General features: G+C 45.8%; 3 protein-coding genes across 4 annotated transcripts in view; 2 read left to right on the forward strand and 1 right to left on the reverse strand.

The window, feature by feature from the left end:
• Positions 1-22,057, forward strand: part of LOC132216082 (zinc finger protein 883-like) — a 157,609-nt gene extending 135,552 nt beyond the window's left edge. Inside the window, exon 4 of the transcript XR_009448698.1 lies at positions 20,788-22,057. The gene's annotated coding sequence lies outside the window, so the exon portion shown is untranslated. The remainder of the gene's footprint in view (positions 1-20,787) is intronic.
• The window catches only part of LOC132216086 (zinc finger protein 883-like), a 681,654-nt gene that overhangs the window by 555,806 nt on the left and 103,614 nt on the right, over positions 1-22,234 (reverse strand). The gene's annotated exons all lie outside the window — the stretch shown is intronic.
• On the forward strand, positions 6,729-20,790 carry LOC132216114 (zinc finger protein 211-like). 2 transcript variants are annotated; one of them, XM_059665207.1, is made up of 3 exons: positions 7,599-7,861; positions 8,689-8,815; positions 18,470-20,790. In XM_059665207.1, the coding sequence occupies exons 1-3, from the start codon at positions 7,685-7,687 to the stop codon at positions 19,786-19,788; spliced, it is 1,623 nt and encodes a 540-aa protein (XP_059521190.1). In that variant the 5' UTR covers positions 7,599-7,684; the 3' UTR covers positions 19,789-20,790. The 2 variants fall into 2 exon arrangements, with proteins under 2 accessions (XP_059521191.1, XP_059521190.1); XM_059665208.1 differs by lacking the exon at positions 18,470-20,790 and having other exon boundaries at positions 6,729-7,861; positions 8,689-9,273.

Raw genomic sequence — 22,234 nt, forward strand, 5'->3', positions numbered from 1 at the left:
TAGCTAATTCCAGGGAGGGTTTGACCTCCAGGCCAAGTGGCTATGAGAATCAGCTGTGTCAGCAGTGAGAGAACTTCTGTCCTCTAGGGAGGTGCTAATCTAGCCTTTGCCTGAGGCTATCCGGTAAATGCCTCTGTGCAGGGCTTGGGCGGGGCGGGTCAAACAGGATCAACAGGGTGGGCGGGAGAGAGCAGTTATGGCGGCTCTCAGTCCTGTCCCCAGGGGCTCTGCCTCTCTGAGTCCCAGCACCCGCTGGAAGGCTCGGAGAGAAAGCTGCACTCGCTCTGACCGAAGCCAGACAGTCCGCTTCTCCCGTTTGAGCCTGGGTCCCTAAAGACTCGCCTGTATCTGGAGCTCAGAGTCTGCGACTCCCTCCCGATTGAAAACAACAACCGCGCCCTCCGCCGCCAGCCCGCTCCGCGCACTCCGCACCTCAGAATTTGACTTCAGCACTGCGCCTCCTCTGAGTGTCGGTATGCGTTTCTCTTTCCTCCTAGTTGTAGGACTTCCACTCAGCCAGCGTTCCTGTGGTTCTGGGTGATGTCCGTTCCGTGTTTTAGTTTCACTTTTGAAGTAGTTGTTCAAAGCAGCAAACTCCAGCGTTAACCTATGCCGCCATCTTGGTTCTCTCCTGTATAATTCTTTATATGGATATAAGTTTAATTTAACTTTGTCAAAAATTCATTGCATAATTTAGATCATTGTGTATTTGAATGTTTAAATTTACAAAGATTAGCACTTTGTAATCTAAACTGAATATACCATCATGGATGTTGTGGCTCACTTGTTTGGATGTAATCCCATGCACAGTCGGGTTACCAATTGGATTGCTGGGATTGTGCCTAGGTTGTGTGCTAGCTCCCCGGAGTTGGGTGTGCAGGAGGCAGCTGGTTGATATTGCACTCTCACATTGTGTTTCTCTCCTTCTGCCTTTTTATTTCTCCAAAAATTAATAAAATTGCCCATCCAGCATGTCATAGTCATTGAGCTTTGACCTATGAACCAGGAGGTCATGGTTAGATTCCCAGTCAGGGCACATTCCTGAGTTGCTGGCTCAAATCCCAGTGTGGGGTGTGCAGAAGACAGCCAATCAATGATTCTCTTGCATCATTGGTGCCTCTATCTATCTCTCTGTCTCTCCTTTTCTTCCTGAGGTCAATATATATATATATATATATTTTATATATATATTTTTTTATTTTTTACAGATAAGAAAGGGATAGAGGGTTAGAAACATCGATCAGCTGCCTCCTGCACACCTCCCACTGAGGACGTGCCCGCAACCAAGGTACATGCCCTTGACTGGAATCAAACCCAGGACCTCTCGGTCCACAGGCTGACGCTCTATCCACTGAGCCAAACCGGTTAGGGCAATAAATATATATTTTAAAAATCAATAAACTATTCTTTAAAAATACAAATGAACTGATTGTATCTTTTGGCATTTTTCCACCTATGTGTGATGGTTTTACATTCTACACATTCTAGCAAATATTTTGTTTTGTCATTTATTTAAACAAATTCTGTAATTTTCCCATTCTACCTCACTTTTGTTTGATTGTATTTTTTCTAGGAATTTATGGTGAGACTTTTCTCAGAAGTGTATTTGTTGAGTTTGTATCTTTGTTAAAGCATCTTATCATATGTTTTGCCTACTGTGCTGTGAGTTTGGGCAGTTTTCTTTAACAAAAGGACAGTGGAACAACAAAGATGGATGTTGGAATTTCACTCATTTTATGCCTTTTTAGCTTTAGGAAATAAATATTTTTTGTATTGGAATAATATGTTTTAATATTTTTTACTTTTCAATGAATAAGAGAATTTTAAATATTTTTATTGATTCATAGAGCAGGAGAGAGGGATAGAAACATCAATGATGAGAGGCCAGCTGGCTTGACTCAGTGGTTCCACGTGGACCTATGTACCAGGAGGTCATGGTTCAATTCCCAGTCAGGGCACATGCCTGGGCCCCGTGGTTTACACCCAGTGTGAAGCTTGCAGGAGGCAGCTGATCAATGATTCTCTCTGATCATTGATGATTCTCTCTCTCTTCCTTTCTTGGCAACTCCAGCCGCTCCTGCAGAGACCTTCCCAGGCAGGCACTTCTCACTCCCCGATGCCCACAAGCACCTTTGTCTTTGGGTGCATTTTAGTGAGAAATGGGACCTGTAAGAAGCCGCTGACTCTGCTGCAGGGAGGCAGGTGCTGTGGGCACTCAGGTCTCATTGTGGTGGCCCCACCTGGGAATCTCCAGCAGACACACTAGGGCTCCCTGAGTCTCAGTGGCTGAATGTGACATGCAGATGATTGATGGCCCTTACTCTGGCCTTCCCAGATCAATAAAGTAACAAGCTGAGTACTTGTTGCCAGCGTTACAGTGACAGACTTTTGAGGACTTTCTCTTTTAATTTTAGCAACAACCTGGGCAAGTGAAAACTCATATCAAGTTGCTGAAATAATTCAGTATCAGAGAAATGAAGTCAGCTCCCCAAGTTTACACCATAGACAAGTGTCAGATTCAAGGGGCTGGATTTTAACCATTGTTTTCTCCAGCGTCAGACACGGTCTCTACCGCTGATGTGCAGCCCTCACTGGAGCAGGTACAGTCTGAGGACCAGGGTGGCTCAGCTACAGCTCCTGTTTCCATGGTTGCAGTTATGCGTTTCCTCCTGTTCCCTTTATATCTCAGAGCACTTACTCTTGGACTCCCTCTGTTCAGGGAAAAGCCATCATTTCTCAGCAGCAGTGGTTTCTTCAGGGGAACCTGCTTTCAGAGTGAGCTGTTTGTCTGCCTCCCCTTTGATGCCAGCACAGAGTTTGACCCTCAGGAGACCTCAGTAATTTGGTCTGGGTCTCTGCACTTGTGCCCACATATTGGGTGTCTGACTGTGATCCCATCCACTGTGATGAATTTTGTGCCTCAGCTTGACCCTTTAAGTGATGTTCCTACGTGGCAGTGACATTCACCCTGCAGGAGAGGGGACAATGGACATGAATTCTGGTACCTAATGTTGGAAGTGATGCTGGAGTCCTACATGATCCTGGTCTCATTAGATCGGTGCTCACCTCTTATTCATGCATAAGACCCACTGCCCATGTGACTCTGTCCTGTATATCACTACTGGCTGAATGAGACAATGGCTCTCACCATGTTTTCCCTGCAGCCCGGATCATGTTCTGGATTCACATCCTCCTTCCCAGTCCCCTGTGTGTGCACCATGGAGCTTGGGTTGACAAAGTCCTTATGAATACAGGCCCTCACCGCAGTGCACAGCACACGGGGCCACAACTGAGGTGCTTACGGTGCTTCACCTGACAATCCATCCTAACTGACTCGCCACACACATTTTTTTTTAAATATATTTTATTGATTTTTTACAGAGAGGAAGGGAGAGAGATAGTCAGAAACATCGATGAGAGAGAAACATCGATCAGCCGCCTCCTGCACATCCCCCCCTTTCAGTCCGCAGGCCGACGCTCTACCCACTGAGCCAAACCGGTTTCGGCAACCCACACATTTTTTACTGTAGGTGAAGGTAGCTTTTGAGGTGAAGGTATTTGCCATTTTGGTCAGTTACTCCATTTTTCGAGTTGTTTCCATGTATACTAAGGTCTACAGGTTAATAACTTTTTGGTTGTTTTCCCCCTGTTAATCTATATTTTATCTACTTAATTATTAGGCCACCCAAAGAACCTAGAAAAGAAGGAAATTAATTATTTTTTTTCTACAATATCAATTCTCTCACTTTCTCCCATTGAATTCCAAAGAATAAAGGAATTCTGTTAGCCGAAACCGGTTTGGCTCAGTGGATAGAGCGTCGGCCTGCGGACTGAAAGGTCCCAGGTTCGATTCCGGTCAAGGGCATGGACCTGGGTTGCGGGCACATCCCCAGTAGGAGGTGTGCAGGAGGCAGCTGATCGATGTTTCTCTCCCATCGATGTTTCTGTCTCTCTATCTCTCTCCCTTCCTCTCTGTAAAAAATCAATAAAATATATATTTTTTTAAAAAGGAATTCTGTTAGGGTTTGTGCTGAGATGTGGGCTGTGGAAGAATTCACACCTAAAAGAAGAGATGCAGAGAGGAAGTTTATTTTACTTTCCAAGAGAGGAAGGGGCCTGTATTGCTAGACACTACAAAGCAGGGAAGAAAGGGTGGCTTCTGCTTTCCAGCAGTGCCTGTTGCTAAGGGACAAAGAATGGAGGGGCCTTGGGCTGAGCTGAAGGTGAGTAGATTTGAGGGGCTGACTTTTAAAGGTACTGTTTCTTTGCTTTCCAGGAGAGAGTCTGGCAAAATGTTACTATTTTTCCGAAGAGTGTAAAATATGCTTGGAGCAAAAATTATGAAGAGTTCAAAAGAGGCTTGTTTGACGGGGTGGCGGGAAAGGAACTTTCTACTAACTAGAGACTCCTTGGTGCAAATTATCCCTGCGGTGTGACAACAGCAGGGAGGAGGGGGATACAAGAATGTAGCCTTGACAGTAGCTTATCTTGTTTTGCAGTTTGAACAGAGCAGGTATTTGAATTAGAGGAGCCAACAATCTTGGGTTTTAATTAGCAGGTGCTTCTCATAAATTTTGGAAGGTCACAGAAAAGAAACAGAAAGACCTGTTTCTTGTCTTTACAAATACCTAACCACATTTAGAACCAAAGGCTTTATTGACCTGACGAGTGACTACTTCTAAGAGACCAAATGAAAAGACATCCGCAATACTGGGAGCATTGTGTTCAGGAGGACATCAGCAATGGGTCCCCGAGGAAGGAAACCATTCATTGAATTTTCTACTCAACCCACAGGTTCTAACTCAGCGATGGCGAACCTTTTGAGCTCGGCGTGCCAGCATTTTGTAAAACCCTAACTTAACTCTGGTGCTGAGTCACATACAGAAATTTTTTGATATTTGCAACCATAGTAAAACAAAATATATTTTATTGATTTTTTTGCAGAGAGGAAGGGAGAGGGATAGAGAGTTAGAAGCATCAATGAGAGAGAAATATCGATCAGCTGCCTCCTGCACACCCCCCACTGGGGATGTGCCCGCAACCAAGGTACATGCCCTTGACTGGAATCCAACCTGGGACCCTTCAGTCCGCAGGATGACACTCTATCCACTGAGCCAAACCAGTTAGGGCAAGATTTATATTTTTGATATTTATTTTATATATTTAAATGCCAGTTAACAAAGAAAAATAAACCAAAAAAATGAGTTCGCGTGGCACCTCTGACACGCGTGTCATAGGATCGCCATCACTGTTCTAACTTCTAGTATGGACAAAAATGATGGCACATGCTATACCTATTGAGCTGAGAGAGCCCAGCATGGCATGGCCAATTTTACAAACTCAGAGGCCAAAAGTAACCATACAGGATGGTTTGAAAATAAAGGTTTGTAAGTTAAAGCAATAGTTATGACCTAGCCTTGTTTTTATTTTTTTATGTTGTTTTTTGTTTTGTTTTGTTTTTGCAAAGGTCTCTCTTTGCCTTATTGAGCCTATCTATTGTATTTTTGCATCTAGGATAACATACCTTTGGATTTTCAGGGAAATTTCCATTTTTACAGACTCCTAAGGGCACAATTTGTCAACATAGGAGACCACAGAGCCCCAATTACTATTGTTATTCTGTTAAATATTAACTGTTAACTATTGATAACATTTAAGAAGAAGTTTGTGTCTATTTTTTTATATATTTTATTGATTTTTTACAGAGAGGAAGGGAGAGGGACAGAGAGCTAGAAACATCGATGAGAGAGAAACATCAATCAGCTGCCTTCTGCACACCCACCACTGGGGATATGCCCACAACCAAGGCACATGCCCCTGACTGGAACCAAACCTAGGACCCTTCAGTCCGCAGGCCGACTCTCCATCCACTTAGCCAAACCGGTTAGGGCTGTGTCTTTTTTTTTTTTTTTTTTTTTACTTTTTATCTAATCCCAGAGATTTCCGTCCTCAGCCCACCCCCCTAATTTATCACCTGTGAATGTCATGTAATCCCCTTATGTGTTCTCCTTTGAGTCTAATGTATAAAACAGGTGCACAACTACCATTCTCCTAAGCATTACTCAATGTGTTCTTATTTTATTTCCTGGAAATTGTTGCCTGATCGGGTCACATAAACTTAGAAAAATTCTCACAGGTTTGGACATTTATTACAACAACACCAAAAGCAATTGACTCATGTGAAGCAGGAGAAAGTTACGTGGAGGGGTATCAGCATTTCCAGGGACCCAGCTGACTGAAGACAGATTTATAAACACAAATTTAGAGCAGACTCAGAAGACAGAAAGCTAGAGCTTTCCCGTTGCTTTCAGAGAACAGAAAAAAAAAATGCGCAAGACTCAGTTGACAGTGTGTGTGTGTGTGTGTGTGTGTGTGTGTGTGTTTTTCTTTTTTACCATCCCCTGACTTCCCTTTTAGATTCTGCACTCAGTTCCATGCTTCCATGTCTCTGGATCCACTCCATTCATCGGCTTATTTGATTAGATTCCACATATGAGTGAGATCAAGTGATACTTGTCATTCTCTGACTGACTTATTTCACTTAGCATGATGCTCTCCAGGTCCCTGCATGCTGTCTGAAAGGGTAAGAGATTCTTCTTTTTTACCACTGCATAGTATTCCATGGTATAAATGTACCACAGCTTTTTTTTATCTACTCATCTACTGATGGGCAATGGGGCTGTTTGCAGATCTTTGCTATTGTAAATTGTGCTTCTATGAACATAGGGGTGCATATATTCTATCTGATTGTTTCACGTTTCTTAGGATTTATTCTTAGAAGTGGAATCACTGGATCAAATGGCAGTTCCATATTAAATTTTGCGAAAACTCCATACTGATTTTCCATAATGGCTGCACCAGTTTGCATTCCCTCCAGCAGTGTACTAGGGTTCCCTTTTTTCCACATCCTTGCCAGCACTTGTCATTTGTTGATTTGTTGATGGCAGCCATTCTGACAGTTGGGGGGGGGGGGTGGTCTCTAATTGTTGCTTTAATTTGCATCTCTCTGTTGATCAGTGACTTAGAGTGTTTTTTCACATGCCTCTTGGACATCTTATCCACACTGCAGCCCAGGCAGAGCTGACACTTCTGGTGGCATCAGAAGCAGATGCTCTTAAGTATGAGTGTCTGTTTTGTGACCTTAACTTTGTATAATGGATTCAATGGAGGCAGGTTAAGGCAGTTAGAGACTTGATCAACCTCCTCCAGCTACATTTGGCCTGAAGGAGACACATGCCAAAAGTCATGAATGAACAAACAATGCCTGTCATTCAGAAAGAGCAGGTCCTAAAGAGAGATATGCAAAACCAGCCCCGCAGGTGCTGGAGAAACAAACTTGCCCCGGACATCACCTCCATGAAGGCACTAGAGGACCCTTAGTGTACTTGGTGTGTTCTTGGGCTATTTGCGCCTAAATCCAGTCCTTTAGTCACCTGAGAAATACGGCACCCTGGCCTTGGAGCTTAGAAACTACATTACCCACAAGGCCAAGCATGGAATGCCACCAGGCTGAGCCAATGGGGGCTCAGAGAAGGCATTTCCGTTCGGCCGCTTCTGTAGGGCGGGACCGGTAGTCCCCTGGCGCGTTTTGTCTTTTCAGGTTCTTGTCTCTGGCGGTCGGGAGTGCTTGCGTTCAGAGTCCAGTGGAGGAGGCCGGAGAGTGCTTTTCCCCGCCTGACAGCCAATGGTGGGAGCCTCCAGTGGTGCTCACAGCTCACACGTGGGATTGAAGCTCGGAGTCACCGCCCGGACCCACGCCAGGGCCGGGCCAGGGACCGCCATTCCTGCAGCGGCTTCTACTCCCGCCCGGCTCAGCCCACAGAGGGCAATGGCGGCGCCCCCGCTGAGGAGACGGGCTGAGGTGAGTTGAGTCCCCCGGGCCCTCACCGCCTCCTCACACACACACCACAGCCTGGGGAGGGCGCCTGTCCCGTCCTGCAGCTCAGTCCCGCGTGGAGGACCGTGAGGAAGGTGGAGGGGAGAGAGGACAGGGGTGACTTGCATCTGAAGGTCCCTGAGGATGTGGCTGTGAGTATTGACGGAAAGATCAGAGGCTGCAGGGAGGACGGCACAGACTCACTCGGGGCTTTCCCGGCTGTGGGTCCATCAGGGGCCTGGGGGGGTCCTGGATCCGGCTGGACTACAAGCTCTCTACACGCCATATGCCAAGTTCATGGGTGAGTCCAGCGAGATCCAGTGGCATTGGAGCAGGAAGGGGGCAGAGCTGAGGGAGTGAACCTGGGGACTGAACATGGGAAGGGGATGAACATTACCCAGTGGTGTGCACATCTGGAGGAAGTGTGAGCTGATGGTCCCGGACCTGGTGTGGGGATTAAAGGTGAAGCATAAACCGATGCTTGGCTTTGTCTTGGCGGCAGGATCTAGGAGACTGCAGTGGTGTTGCTTGGCAGGAAGGCTGGGGCCCTGCAGGCATCGCCCAGACCTGAAATGGCATTGCCCTCTCCCCTCCCCCAGTCCTTCCCACCCAACCCAGCTGCTCTGCTGAGGGCCATGCAGTGAGTAATGGGACTGTGATGAGAGAGCAGCCTGCACTGGCATTAGGGTCTGGTGTCCACACTAACCCGGTGCCCTGGAGGAGGTGGGGGGGGGGGGGTGAAGATGTGTAAGGAGTAGAGTTACTGGTTCTCAGAAAGGCAGCTCTGGTTACAGTTGTCTCCATTCTGACAGGTTGGCGTGACCTTTGAGGACATTGCCCTGTACTTCTCCAGGGAGGAATGGAGCCTCCTTGATGAGGGTCAGAGACAGCTGTACCTGAATGTGATGCTGGAGAACTTTGAACTTATATCCTCCCTGGGTAAGACCCTCACTCTCACCAGTGACCTGGACTTGGCTTTGAGGTTTCCCAGGCCCCATCTCCCAGGGTGTGCTGTGTCCTCCCAGGTAGACTGTGGTACTGCTTGATTTTCCAGTTTCCTGGGTAGTTGCTGTCCTGGGGAGGGTTGGTCTGTTTCCACTGCTCCCTTCTATTCCTGAAGTCCCAATACTCCCCGCTGCACTAAACTCACAGGGAAGGAGTTGTGGTTGGCTGTGTTGCAGGAAGCTTAAAGGATTCCACCTTAATTAGTGAGGAAAGCATTTTCTATATTCCTATTGGTAATCCTATATAATAAAGGGGTAAATATGCATATTGACCATCACTCCAACACACAAGATGGCCGGCAGGGGAGGGCAGTTGTGGGCAATCAGGCCAGCAGGAAAGGGCACTTGGGGGGAACCAAGCCAGCAGGGGAGGGCACTTGGGGGGGGACCAGGCCAGCAGGGGAGGGCAGTTGTGGGCAATCAGGCCAGCAGGAAAGGGCACTTGGGGGGAACCAGGCCAGCAGGGGAGGGCACTTGGGGGGATCCAGGCCAGCAGGGGAGGGCACTTGGGGGGGGACCAGGCCAGCAGGGGAGGGCAGTTGGGAGGGACAAGGCCTGCAGTGGAGGGCATTTGGGTGGACCAGGCCTGCAGGGGAGGGCAGTTGGGTGGACCAGGCCTGCAGGGGAGTGCAGTTGCGGGGTACCAGGCCTGCAGAAGAGGGCAATTGGGGAGACCAGGCCTGCAGGGGAGGGCAGTTTGGGGGGACAAGGCCAGCATGGGAGGGGAGTTGGGGGGACAATGCCTGCAGGTGAGGGCAGTTGGGGGGACAAGGCCAGCAGGGGAGGGCAGTTGGGAGGGACAAGGCTAGCAGGGGAGGGCAGTTGCGGTGGACAAGGCCAGCAGGGGAGGGCAGTTGGGAGGGACAAGGCCAGCAGGGGAGGGCAGTTGGGGGGACAACTCCTGCAGGTGAGGGCAGTTTGGGGGGACAAGGCCAGCAGGGGAGGACAGTTGGGAGGGACAAGGCCAGCAGGGGAGGACAGTTGGGAGGGACAAGGCCAGCAGGGGAGGGCAGTTGGGAGGGACAAGGCCAGCAGGGGAGGGCAGTTGGGAGGGACAAGGCCAGCAGGGGAGGGCAGTTTGGGGGGACAAGGCCAGCATGGGAGGGGAGTTGGGGGGACAATGCCTGCAGGTGAGGGCAGTTGGGGGGACAAGGCCAGCAGGGGAGGGCAGTTGGGAGGGACAAGGCCAGCAGGGGAGGGCAGTTGGGAGGGACAAGGCCAGCAGGGGAGGGCAGTTGGGAGGGACAAGGCCAGCAGGGGAGGGCAGTTTGGGGGGACAAGGCCAGCATGGGAGGGGAGTTGGGGGGACAATGCCTGCAGGTGAGGGCAGTTGGGGGGACAAGGCCAGCAGGGGAGGGCAGTTGGGAGGGACAAGGCTAGCAGGGGAGGGCAGTTGCGGTGGACAAGGCCAGCAGGGGAGGGCAGTTGGGAGGGACAAGGCCAGCAGGGGAGGGCAGTTGGGGGGACAATGCCTGCAGGTGAGGGCAGTTGGGGGGACAAGGCCAGCAGGGGAGGGCAGTTGGGAGGGACAAGGCCAGCAGGGGAGGGCAGTTGGGAGGGACAAGGCCAGCAGGGGAGGGCAGTTGGGAGGGACAAGGCCAGCAGGGGAGGGCAGTTTGGGGGGACAAGGCCAGCATGGGAGGGGAGTTGGGGGGACAATGCCTGCAGGTGAGGGCAGTTGGGGGGACAAGGCCAGCAGGGGAGGGCAGTTGGGAGGGACAAGGCTAGCAGGGGAGGGCAGTTGCGGTGGACAAGGCCAGCAGGGGAGGGCAGTTGGGAGGGACAAGGCCAGCAGGTGAGGGCAGGTAGGGCGGGACAAGGCTAGCAGGGGAGGGGAGTTGGGAGGGACAAGGCCAGCAGGGGAGGGCAGTTGGGGGGACAAGGCCAGCAGGGGAGGGCAGTTGGGAGGGACAAGGCCAGCAAGGGAGGGCAGTTGGGGGACAACCCCTGCAGGTGAGGGCAGTTTAGGGGGACAAGGCCAGCAAGGGAGGGCAATAGAGAGGGACAGGCCTGCAGGTGAGGGCAGTTGCGGTGGACAAGGCTAGCAGGGGAGGGGAGTTGGGAGGGACAAGGCCAGCATGGGAGGGCACTTGCAGTGGACAAGGCCAGCAGGGGAGGGCAGTTAGGGCGGGATAAGGCCATCATGGGAGGGGAGTTGGGGGGGACAAGGCCAGCATGGGAGGGCACTTGCAGTGGACAAGGCCAGCAGGGGAGGGCAGTTAGGGCGGGATAAGGCCAGCATGGGAGGGGAGTTGCGGGGGACAAGGCCAGCATGGGAGGGCAGTTGCGGTGGACAAGGCTAGCAGGGGAGGGGAGTTGGGAGGGACAAGGCCAGCAGGGGAGGGCAGTTAGGGCGGGATAAGGCCAGCATGGGAGGGGAGTTGGGGGGGACAACGCCAGCATGGGAGGGCAGTTGCAGTGGCAAGGCCAGCAGGGGAGGGCAGTTAGGGCGGGATAAGGCCAGCATGGGAGGGGAGTTGGGGGAGACAAGACCAGCATGGGAGGGCGGTTGCGGTGGACAAGGCCAGCAGGGGAGGGCAGTTAGGGGGGACAAGGCCAGCAGGGGAGGGCAGTTGGGAGGGACAGGCCAGCAGGGGAGGGCAGTTGGAGGGGACGAGGCCAACATGGGAGGGCAGTGGAGGTGACCAGGCCTGCAGGGGAGGGCAGTTGAGGGCGATCAGGCCTCCAGGGGAGGGCAGGTGGGGGGGACCATGCCTGCATTGGAGGGAAGTTGGGGGGACCAGGCCTGCACGGGAGGGCAGTTGGGGGGAACCAGGCCAGCAGGGAGGGCAGTTGGGGATGACCCAGCTGGCAAGAAACTGCAGTTAGAGGTGACCAGGCTGGCAGGGGAGGGCAGTTAGGGGCTTCAGGCTGGCAGGGGAGCAGTTAGCATCGATCAGGCTGGTGGGGGAGTGGTTAGGGGATCAGGCTGGCAGGCAGAAGCAGTTAGGGGCATTCAGGCAGGCAGGCAGGCAAGCAGTTAGGAGTCAGCAGTCCTGGATTGTGAGAGGGGTCCCAGATTGGAGAGGGTGCAGGCTGGGCTGAGAACCACCCCCCCCCAAGTGCACGAATTTCATGCACTGGGCCTTTAGTGTGTATATATTTTTGAAAAACAGTCTCCACATCCTTATCCTATTTACTAACTGTATTTTTTTATTAGAGTCTTTTGAATACCTTATATATTTTTTATATTATTTGCTTATTACATACAGAAAGACATATTTTTGCATGTGCTTAATAGTTCTTTGCAGATATTACTCCCCCAAACCTGCTTTTCTACAAAGTCCATGTTGTTGGCAACCCTGCATTCAGCAGGTCTAGTGCCACCATGTTTCTAGCAAGCTCAGGTGCTTGTTACGAGTGCTTAGCAATTAAATATTGTTAATGAAGTTATATAGACTTTGCTTTTGAGGCAGAGTCATTGATTGCATTGTTATTAGCCTGCAGTATAGTATTAACATACCTTCGTTTTTCCTGGGGAACTGCAACTCTGTGTGAATTTCTGTCTATATCGCAATATTAGCTTTATTGTGCTGGTCATAGCCGAATCCACAATATCTCCAAGGGATTCCTTCATATGGTTTGCAAGTATTTTCTTCTGTTCTCTAGATTGCCTTTCATTTCACTTTGTTTATTGCTGTTGTGCAGTGAAGACGCTATTTTCCCTTATTTGTTGCGGTGTGGACTGTTTATGTTTTCTATTTTGTGCGGTGGTTGGTGTCACATTCAGAAAATCCTGTCCAAAACAAACCTCCAAAACTTTTTCTCTAGGTTGTCCTGAGGAGTTTTAAGTTTTAGTGCTGACATTTAATTCTGTCATACAGGTTGGCTTAGATTTTATCAGTGCTGTCCAGTTTTGTTGTTTTACATGTGAATGTCCATTTATACCAGCACCATTCGTTAAAGAAACTATCTTTCCCTTCTGTGGCTTGCAGCTTTGTCTAAGATTACTTAAAAGTATATGCCTGGGGTTTTTTTCTGTTTTCTGTTCTGTTCTCTTGATATACGTGTCTGTGTTTCTCCAGCAACACACTGTTTGCTTGCTTTCTCTTTGTAATAAATTGAAGTCAGGAAGTGTGATGCCACCAGCTTTCTTCTTGCTCAAGACTGCTTTTGTTGCCCTCTAGTGGTCGGTAAACTGTGGCTCGCAAACCACAAGCGGCTCTTTGGCCCCTTGAGTGTGGCTCTTCCACAAAATACCATGTGCGAGCGTGCAGGTACAGTGCGATTAAAAAACTTAGTGGCCCATGCGCAGAAGTCAGTATTTTGTGGAAGAGCCACACTCAAGGGGCCAAAGAGCCTCATGTGGCTTGCAAGCCGCAGTTGCCGACCACTGCCCTAGCCCATTTTGCTGAGTGGATAGAGCCTCGGCCGGGGGACTCAAGGGGCCTAGTTTCGATTCTGGTCAAGAACATGTACCTTGGTTGCGGGCACATACCCAGTATGGAGTGTGCAGGAGGCAGCTGATCAATGTTTCTCTCTCATCGATGTTTCTAACTCTCTATCCCTCTCCCTTCCTCTCTGTAAAAAATCATCAATAAAATATATTTTTTATAAAAAGATTGCTTTTGTTAATGGAGGTCTTTTGATTCCATTTCCAGATTTTCTGTTCATTTCATTTATATATATATATATATATATATATATATATATATATATATATATATATATATATATATATTATTGATTTTTTACAAGAGGAAGGGAGAAGGATAGAGAGTTAGAAACATCGATGAGAGAGAAACGTCCATCAGTTACCTCCTGCACGCCCGTTACTGGGGATGTGCCCGCAACCAAGGTACATGCCCTTGACAGGAATCGAACCCGGGACCATTGAGTCCGCAGGCCGATGCTCAATCCAATGAACCAAACTGGTCAGGGCTCTATTCATTTCTTTGTAATATACCATTGGAGTTATTGGGATTGCATTTAATCTGTAGTTTGCCTTGTGTACGATAGCTATCTCCACCATATTTCATTTTCAGATCCATGAACACAGGTTGTCTTTCAACTGATTTGGGTTTTCTTTCATTCTTTTCATCACTGTCTTATAGTACTCACTGTACAGATGTTTCACATTTTGGTTGAATTTATTCCTTTGGGTTTTATTGTTTTGGATTCTTTTGTAAATTTGATTACATTCTTCATTTTTCCATCAAAGAATTTCTCATTAGGTTGTAGAAATGGAACTAATGGTTGTATGTTTATTTTGCATCCTATAACTTTTCTGATTTTAATTCTTTTTTTTTTTTATTGCTTAAAGTATTACAAAGGGTATTACATATGTGTCCATTTTATCCCCCCGCCCTAGACAGTCCCCTAGCCTCCCCTATCCCCCAGTGCCTTATGTCCATTGGTTATGCTTATATGCATGCATACAAGTCCTTTAGTTGATCTCTTACCCCCCTACCTCCTGCCCCCCAACCCTCCCCGGCCTTCCCGCTGCAGTTTGACAATCTGTTTGAGGCAGCTCTGCCTCTGTATCTATTATTGTTCAAAAGTTTATAATGGTCTCTATTGTCCATGAATGAGTGATATCATGTGGTATTTTTCCTTTATTGACTGGCTTATTTCACTTAGCATAATGCTCTCCAGTTCCATCCATGACGTTGCAAATGGTAAGAGTTCCTTCCTTTTTAGAGCAGCATAGTATTCCATCGTGTAGATGTACCACAGTTTTCTAATCCATTCATCTACTGATGGGCACTTAGGCTGTTTCCAGATCTTAGCTATGGTGAATTGTGTTGCTATGAACATAGGGGTGCATATATCCTTTCTGATTGGTGTTTCTGTTTTCTTGGGATATATTCCTAGAAGTGGGATCACAGGGTCAAATGGGAGTTCCATTTTCAGTTTTTTAAGGAAACTCCATACTGTCTTCCATAGTGGCTGCACCAGTCTGCATTCCCACCAGCAGTGCACAAGTGTTCCTTTTTTTCCACATCCTCTCCAGCACTTGTCGTTTGTTGATTTGTTGATGATAGCCAGTCTGACAGGTGTGAGATGGTACCTCATTGCTGTTTTGATTTGCATCTCTTGGATGATTAGTGACTTTGAGCATGTTTTCATATGTCTCTTGGCTTTCTGGATGTCCTCTTTTGAAAGGTGTCTATTTAGGTCCTTTGCCCATTTTTTGATTGGATTGTTTATCTTTCTTTTGTTAAGTTGTATGAGTTCCCTATAAATTTTGGAGATTAGGCCCTTATCAGATATGACATTGGCAAATATGTTTTCCCACACAGTGGGTTTTCTCGTTGTTTTGTTGATGGTTTCTTTTGCTGTGCAGAAGCTTTTTATTTTGATGTAGTCCCATTTGTTCATTTTTTCTTTAGTTTCCAGTGCCCTAGGAGCTGTATCAGTGAAGAAATTGCTTGGGCATATGTCTGAGATTTTGTTGCCTTTGGATTCTTCTAGAATTTTTATGGTTTCCTGTCGTACATTTAAGTCCTTTATCCATTTTGAGTTTATTTTTGTGTATGGTGTAAGTTGGTGGTCTAGTTTCATTTTCTTGCATATATCTGTCCAATTTTCCCAACACCATTTATTGAAGAGACTATCTTGGCTCCATTGTATGTTCTTGCCTCCTTTGTCAAATATTAATTGAGCATATTGGTTCGGGCCGATTTCTGGGGTCTCTATTCTATTCCATTGATCTATATGCCTATTCTTGTGCCAGTACCAGGCAGTTTTGAGAACAGTGGCTTTGTAATACAACTTGATATCTGGTATTGAGATCCCACCTACTTTGTTCTTTTTCAGGATTGCTGCAGCTATTCGGGGTCTTTTTTTATTCCAGATGAATTTTTGGAAAGTTCGTTCTAGATCTCTGAAGTACGCCATTGGTATTTTAATGGGAAGTGCGTTGAATTTATAGATTGCTTTGGGTAGTATGGACATTTTAATGATGTTGATTCTACCAATCCATGAACATGGTATGTTCTTCCATCTGTTTATGTCTTCCTCTATATCTTTTTTCAACGTCCTGTAGTTTTCTGAGTAGAGGTCTTTTACCTCTTTAGTTAAGTTTATTCCTAGGTAGCTTAATTTTTTTGGTGCAATGGTAAACGGGATTGTTTTTTTAATCTCTCTTTCTGAAAGTTCACTATTGGTGTATAGAAATGCCTCAGATTTCTTGGGGTTAATTTTGTATCCTGCTACATTGCCAAATTCATGTATTAAGTCTAGTAGCTTTTTGATGGAATCTCTAGGATTTTGTATGTATAATATCATGTTGTCTGCAAATAAGGACAGTTTTACTTCCTCTTTTCCAATTTGGATGCCTTTTATTTCTTCTTCTTGCCGAATTGCAATGGCTAACACTTCCAGTACTATGTTGAACAGGAGTGGTGAGAGTGGGCATCCCTGTCTTGTTCCTGTTCTTAGGGGAAATGGTGTTAGTTTTTGTCCATTGAGTATGATGTTGGCTGTGGGTGATTTTAATTCTTCATTCTTCTTTTATCCTCACCCGAATAGTGAGGATATTTTTTCCACTGATTGATTTTTTTATAGAGAGAGTGGGAGACAGAGAGAGAGAGTGAGAGAGAGAGAGAGAGAGCGAAACATCGATTGGCTGCCTCCCACATGTTGCTTCTACTGTGAGTGGGGATTGGACCTTCAACCCAGGTATCTACCTTTGACTGGGAATCAAACCCTAGCCCTCCAGTGCACAAGGCAGCACTGTCATCAGTGAAGCACAGGGGCTAGGGATATTTATTTATTCTTTAAAGTAATTATTTATTTATTTATTTAAGTATATGTATTTTTTATTTCCTAGAGGAAAAGGAGAGAGAGATAAAAACATCAATGATGAGCCCTAGCTGGTTTGGCTCAGTGGATAGAGCGTCGGCTTGCGGACTGAAGGGTCCCAGTTTCGATTCCAGTCAAGGGCATGTACCTGGGTTGTGGGCACATCCCCAGTAGGAGATGTGCAGGAGGCAGCTGATGGATGTTTCTCTCTCATCGATGTTTCTAACTCTCTATCTCTCTCGCTTCCTCCCTGTAAAAAATCAATAAAATAATATTTTAAAAAATGGTTTATTGGCATATTAAGTGCTGTAATTCTTAGATTAATTACTATAACAGCAACTGCTGCAGCAGCTGGGGTAGCATTACAGCGATCAGTCCAACTGCTGCTTTTGTTCAAGACTGGCATAAAGATTCAGAACGGTTATGGAGTTCTTAACAGAAAATTGATAGTGAAATCAGTGAACAATCAGCCAATCTTGAACAATCAGTAGTTTTATTAGGGGACCAAATTGTTAGTCTCCAAAGGTGATTACAGTTAAAATGTGATTGGAACCGTACTAGTTTATATGTCACCCCTGTACCTTATAATGAAACAGCTTTGCTATCTTCTCTGTCATGAACCTGAAGCAAAACAAAAAAGGGGGGAAATGTAGCTGGACATGTGGAATGAGAAGTTAACTAGAAGAGGACGTTCTGCCAAGAAAAGACGGGAGCCTGCAAGCGGGCCACGTCAGAACAAAGTCTTGCAAACAAGACTTACTGTTCAGAGGCAGAACTTTCCATGAGGTGATAAATAGTCCATAAGGGCATGGAAAGTTCAAGGGAGGGTGCACTGCTGCAGGTGGAAAGAGTCTTTGTATAACATAGGAAATTAATAGTGTAATGTATAACTTAGCTCAGATGATCTCACAAGCATGCCTGTTAATCATTGTCACTTGCTGTACTCCATTGTTATTTGCTGTGCTCCCTAAATAAAAGCCATGAGGGCTTTGGGGGCCTTTGCTACTTACCTGACTAGCAATAGCCCTCTGCTTCTCTAAACTCAATCCTGCACGCCAAGCTCATCTCAGCGTTACCGTTCACAAAGAACATCAATGGTGCATCACAGGAGAAACATGACTTTATCAATGACAGGGTAGACCCAGAGGCAGTCTTGCCTTGGTGAAGGATTCTGGGGGCGGTTTTCATGCCTGGACTCTTTTATGTTCATAACTAGGAAGCCATTTTGTTCAACAACAAAAATGTTTTCTTACCATTGCCCACTCCTCTCCCAATTCGACTTCTTCTTGCTTAATGTTGACACCTTGCGTATGACTCAGTTTTAATAGTGATCATTCTACTCGGATTCCCAGCCCATGGATAACCTTATCCTCTTTCAGCTTTGCACCTCTGCCTCTATCACATGTCTCGCTTTACTGCACTCCAATGCTGTTGCATGCCTGCAGAGCTTAAAGTGCACACGTATTATATGGACGCTGAACAGCACGTTCTTTACTATGATTGATATTTTATGGGTTTGAGCACATTGAAATTATTTTACACAGACTCATATCGCCAGCATGAAAGGTCCTAAAGGAAGCCATTTGTGGAGTAATAATGAGCAGACCCTGCCTCTCTTCTTTTTGTGCCAGCTTATGCTTCTGTCCTCCGTTGCTGAGATTTTCCTCATCCAGGGACCTTTTGGGCCATGTTATATATAACAGCCATTTCCTGAGAGTCTCACTGACTTGTCTTGAAAATCATTGTATGGACTCATGTCCAGTTTGTGACATAAACAATTCTGGTGAAGATATTCTGTTTTTATCAGGTCAACATGCACTTTTGCTACGTTTCTTTTCTTCAGGTTGCTGCTGTGGTGCAGAGAATGTGGAGGCAACGACTGAACAGAAGGTTTCTGTAAGATTGTCACAGGCAAGGAATCCCAAGGTAGCCTTGTCATCCCACAAGAGCCACCCCTGTGAGAGTTGTGGGGTGGTCTTGGGAAACATTTTCCACATGATGGAGCAGCAGGGAACCCAACACCCACAGATACTGTTGAGGTGTGGGGCGTGTGCAAAACAATTTTATTTCCGTGCAAAATTTCACCAGCAGCATGTGAAAGAGAAGTCTTTCACTAGAGGTGTGGACAAGATCTCACTTGCAAACAGCTGCAATTTCAATGTGTCCCAGAATCGTTTCACATGCGGGGAGGTTGGGCAGGGTGTCCTTACGGGGTCAGGACATGTCCACCTAAAGGCTACTCAGACCAAGGACAGCCCAACCGCAATTTCAATGTGTGGGATTTCATTTCAAAGGAGAAGAAATTATTACAGTAGAAAAGAATGTAAGAGAGACATTAGTTGCACCCACACGTTTATTCAGGTAAAAGGTGTCCATCTTGGAAGTGGGTGTTGTGTGTGCTCTGAATGTGGAATATATTTCACCAAATATTCTAGCTTTCATTATCAACAGAGTGGTCACACTGGAGAAAAGCCTTATAAATGCAGTGAGTGTGGGAAAGCTTTTATCGCTAAGGCTGACGTTCATCAACATCAGAGAGTTCATACAGGAGAAAAGCCTCATAAATGCAGTGAGTGTGGAAAATCTTTTACCACTACTAGTGACCTTCATTGTCATCAGCGTATTCACACTGGAGAAAAGCCTTATCAATGCAGTGAGTGTGGAAAATCTTTTGCCCGGAGCAATGCACTTCGTTATCATCAGAGAGTTCATACGGGAGAAAAGCCTTATAAATGCAGTGAATGTGGGAAGTGTTTTAAAAGTATCAGTGGTCTCCAATATCATCAGAGAGTTCACACTGGAGAAAAGCCTTATCAATGCAGTGAATGTGGGAAATCTTTTACCTCTAAGAACATCCTTCATCAACATCAGAGAGTTCACACTGGAGAAAAGCCTTATAAATGCAGTGAATGTGGGATATCTTTTACCCAGAGCTCTGCCCTCTCTCATCATCAGAGACTTCATACAGGAGAAAAGCCTTATAAATGCAATGAATGTGGAAAATCTTTTACCTCTAAGACCCACCTTCATCATCATCAGAGAGTTCATACAGGAGAAAAGCCTTATAAATGTTGTGAATGTGGGAAATCTTATAAAGGCAGAAGTGGTCTCCTATATCATCAAAGAGTTCACAATGGAGAAATCCCTAATGAGTGCAGTTAATATGAGGAATCTCTCAGCCAAATTTCTAAATTCGTTCTCCGCATGAAATTACAAATGTGAGAAATTTCTTATTTGTGTAGGAAATGTAGTTTCTTATTTAGGACTTAAAAATACTACAAGAAAATTTGTGAATCCTCATTTTTCTGAATTGTATCTCATACATTTAATCACCTATATTCTGTAAAGTTCCCATAAGTGTTTTTGCTGTTGTGTTTCTGTGTTTTTATGTTGGAACACTATGTAATTATGTTGCACGTTCTAACATACAGAGATGTCCTGCCAGATCTATGTCACTGCATATTTCTGTTGCTGAAGGTATTTCACTTCAACCACCTATAAGGTCTCTACAGATGGCATCAATCACCATCCTCATGTGCCCAGGGAAGTTAATCTGTTGTCTAATTTGTTGACGGAAATGAGGAATACCTGAGCCCTTCTTTCTTTCTTCTTTCTCTGTCATGTGTTGCCACATAGGACTCATTACGGTTGGCCCCATAAACAGTGTTGCAGAAGAACTGCCATTTTCAGGGACATGCTTTCTGTAGATGCTAATGATGAGTTCATTGCGTGCCCAAGTCATCAATGGAAGATCTGCCAATCTCATGTTCTTTGGCTTGTAAAATAATGAAGGCTTTTTCCTAAGACTTCTTTAATCTGGAGTGTTATATTTACTCTATAGATTAGTTTATAAGGAGATCTGGGCTTTCCAAGCATGATGAGGTGAAAAACTTTCATGGGGTCTCAAACCTTTTTTTTCTTGGGGGAACAGTATGGTGCAGAAATTAGCTCAGCAGTTTTTGGCAAATTTATACTGCTGCCCTTGTTTTCCTAGGAAGCATTGTGGACACTACTTCTCATGTGAAGATGGATGCTTTGCGACACAGAGATCACTCCAAAGAGTGGGTAGCTGGGACAACCTCAAGTATGTCTGGGAGCATGAGTTTTTTTTTTCTTGTTTGCAAGCGATGCTAATATGTTTAAAGAGAATCTCTGGCCCAGGTCTTGCAGAGGGCCGTGTGCCCTAATGCCTACAATTTCACAGGTCACTGGTTTGAGGACAATCGCATTCATGAGAAACGCTTTCACTACAGAAACACTGACCTAATTGTTGTTGGATGAGACTGCACCCATTTAGATGGAATGGTCCTCATCTAACTGTGCATCCAGGAATTATTTTGAGGAAAAGACTACAAGAACTGTGTGTACACAGATCTGAGGGACTCCAGATCTTCTGTGGAGCAGTCATTGTCATTGATTATAATCAAGATGTTTTGTGGCTCCTGTAGTTTCTCAGAAGTTTCCATCAGAGCCATTGTGGTGCTGGCATCAAAAGAAAGATGGAGACAAAGGCTGTCTTCAGTCCAGGAATGTGGCTTTTGGGTTTGGGTGAAAGTTCTTCATTGTTTGTTACATTTTCTGTCACTGTGATGAGACCCTCACCCAGAGGGCATAAGTACAAGGGGATTGACTATAGAGTTGCCAAGCCTGTTCTTTCAGAATACCATTGAACCATTTTTAACAGGTATAATGAGTAAATTACACGTGTTATAGTGTTTCATAAATCTTGACATGTGCATGAAACTGAAACCATTGTTATAGTCATAATGCTGGCCATATCTGTCTCTGTGTAATTGCATAATGTCCTCTTTTAATCTGTCCCTGTTCTTCACAGCTTTCCTAGTAACCATGGATTTACATTCCGTTTTCATAGAGAACTTTATTTTTCTAAATATTTTTCTGCTTTAGTTTATGTTTCATAAATACTTGGAGATTTAATAAGTTATACTAGTAATTCATCTTTTTTTCTGATATTCTTATCATATATCACCATCAATTTGTCCATTTTAATAAATGTTTACTTATTTCTAATAAAGCTAGTACAAACATTCCTGTATAATTCCTTGTATGTATATAAGTGTTATTTACCTTTGTCAAAATTTCAGTGCATAATCTGTGGTTTTTGAGTAGATGAATGTTTAAATTTACTGAAGTTAGCAAATTGTGATCTAAATGGAATATACCACCGGGGCTGGTGTGGGTCAGTACTTGTCCATCATCTTGTGCAGCACAGGGTTGTGGATTTGATTGCCAGTGGGGATATGTGCCTGTGTTGTGAGCTGGATCCACAGAAGTGGGTGTGCAGGAGGTCACTGGCCAATATGGCACTCTTCCATCAATGTTTCTCTCCCTCTCCCTTCTCTCTCTAAAAATTAATAAATTATTCTTTGAAAATAAAAAATAAGCCTTTCCCTAGCCGGAGTGAGCGTCAGTCTATGAACTAAAAGGTCCCTGATTGGATTCCGGCCAAGGGCACATGTATGGGTTTGGGATTGAATCCCCAGTAGTGGGCATTCAGGAGGTGCCATCAATGATTCTCTCTCCCTCTCCCTTCCTCTCCGAAATCAATAAGGAAATATGTTTAAAAACAAAAAACATCAATGTCTAT

The sequence above is a fragment of the Myotis daubentonii genome, chromosome 15, assembly GCF_963259705.1.
Source record: "Myotis daubentonii chromosome 15, mMyoDau2.1, whole genome shotgun sequence".
In the NCBI taxonomy this organism is placed as follows: domain Eukaryota; kingdom Metazoa; phylum Chordata; class Mammalia; order Chiroptera; family Vespertilionidae; genus Myotis; species Myotis daubentonii.

Excerpts from the sequence above, each read along its gene's own strand:
- LOC132216114 (XM_059665207.1), top strand. The coding sequence starts at position 7,685 with ATGGTGGGAGCCTCCAGTGGTGCTCACAGCTCACACGTGGGATTGAAG. Across the intron at positions 7,862-8,688 it reads CGCTGAGGAGACGGGCTGAG|GTTGGCGTGACCTTTGAGGA; the intron begins GTGAGTTGAGTC and ends CCATTCTGACAG. Across the intron at positions 8,816-18,469 it reads TGAACTTATATCCTCCCTGG|GTTGCTGCTGTGGTGCAGAG; the intron begins GTAAGACCCTCA and ends TCTTTTCTTCAG.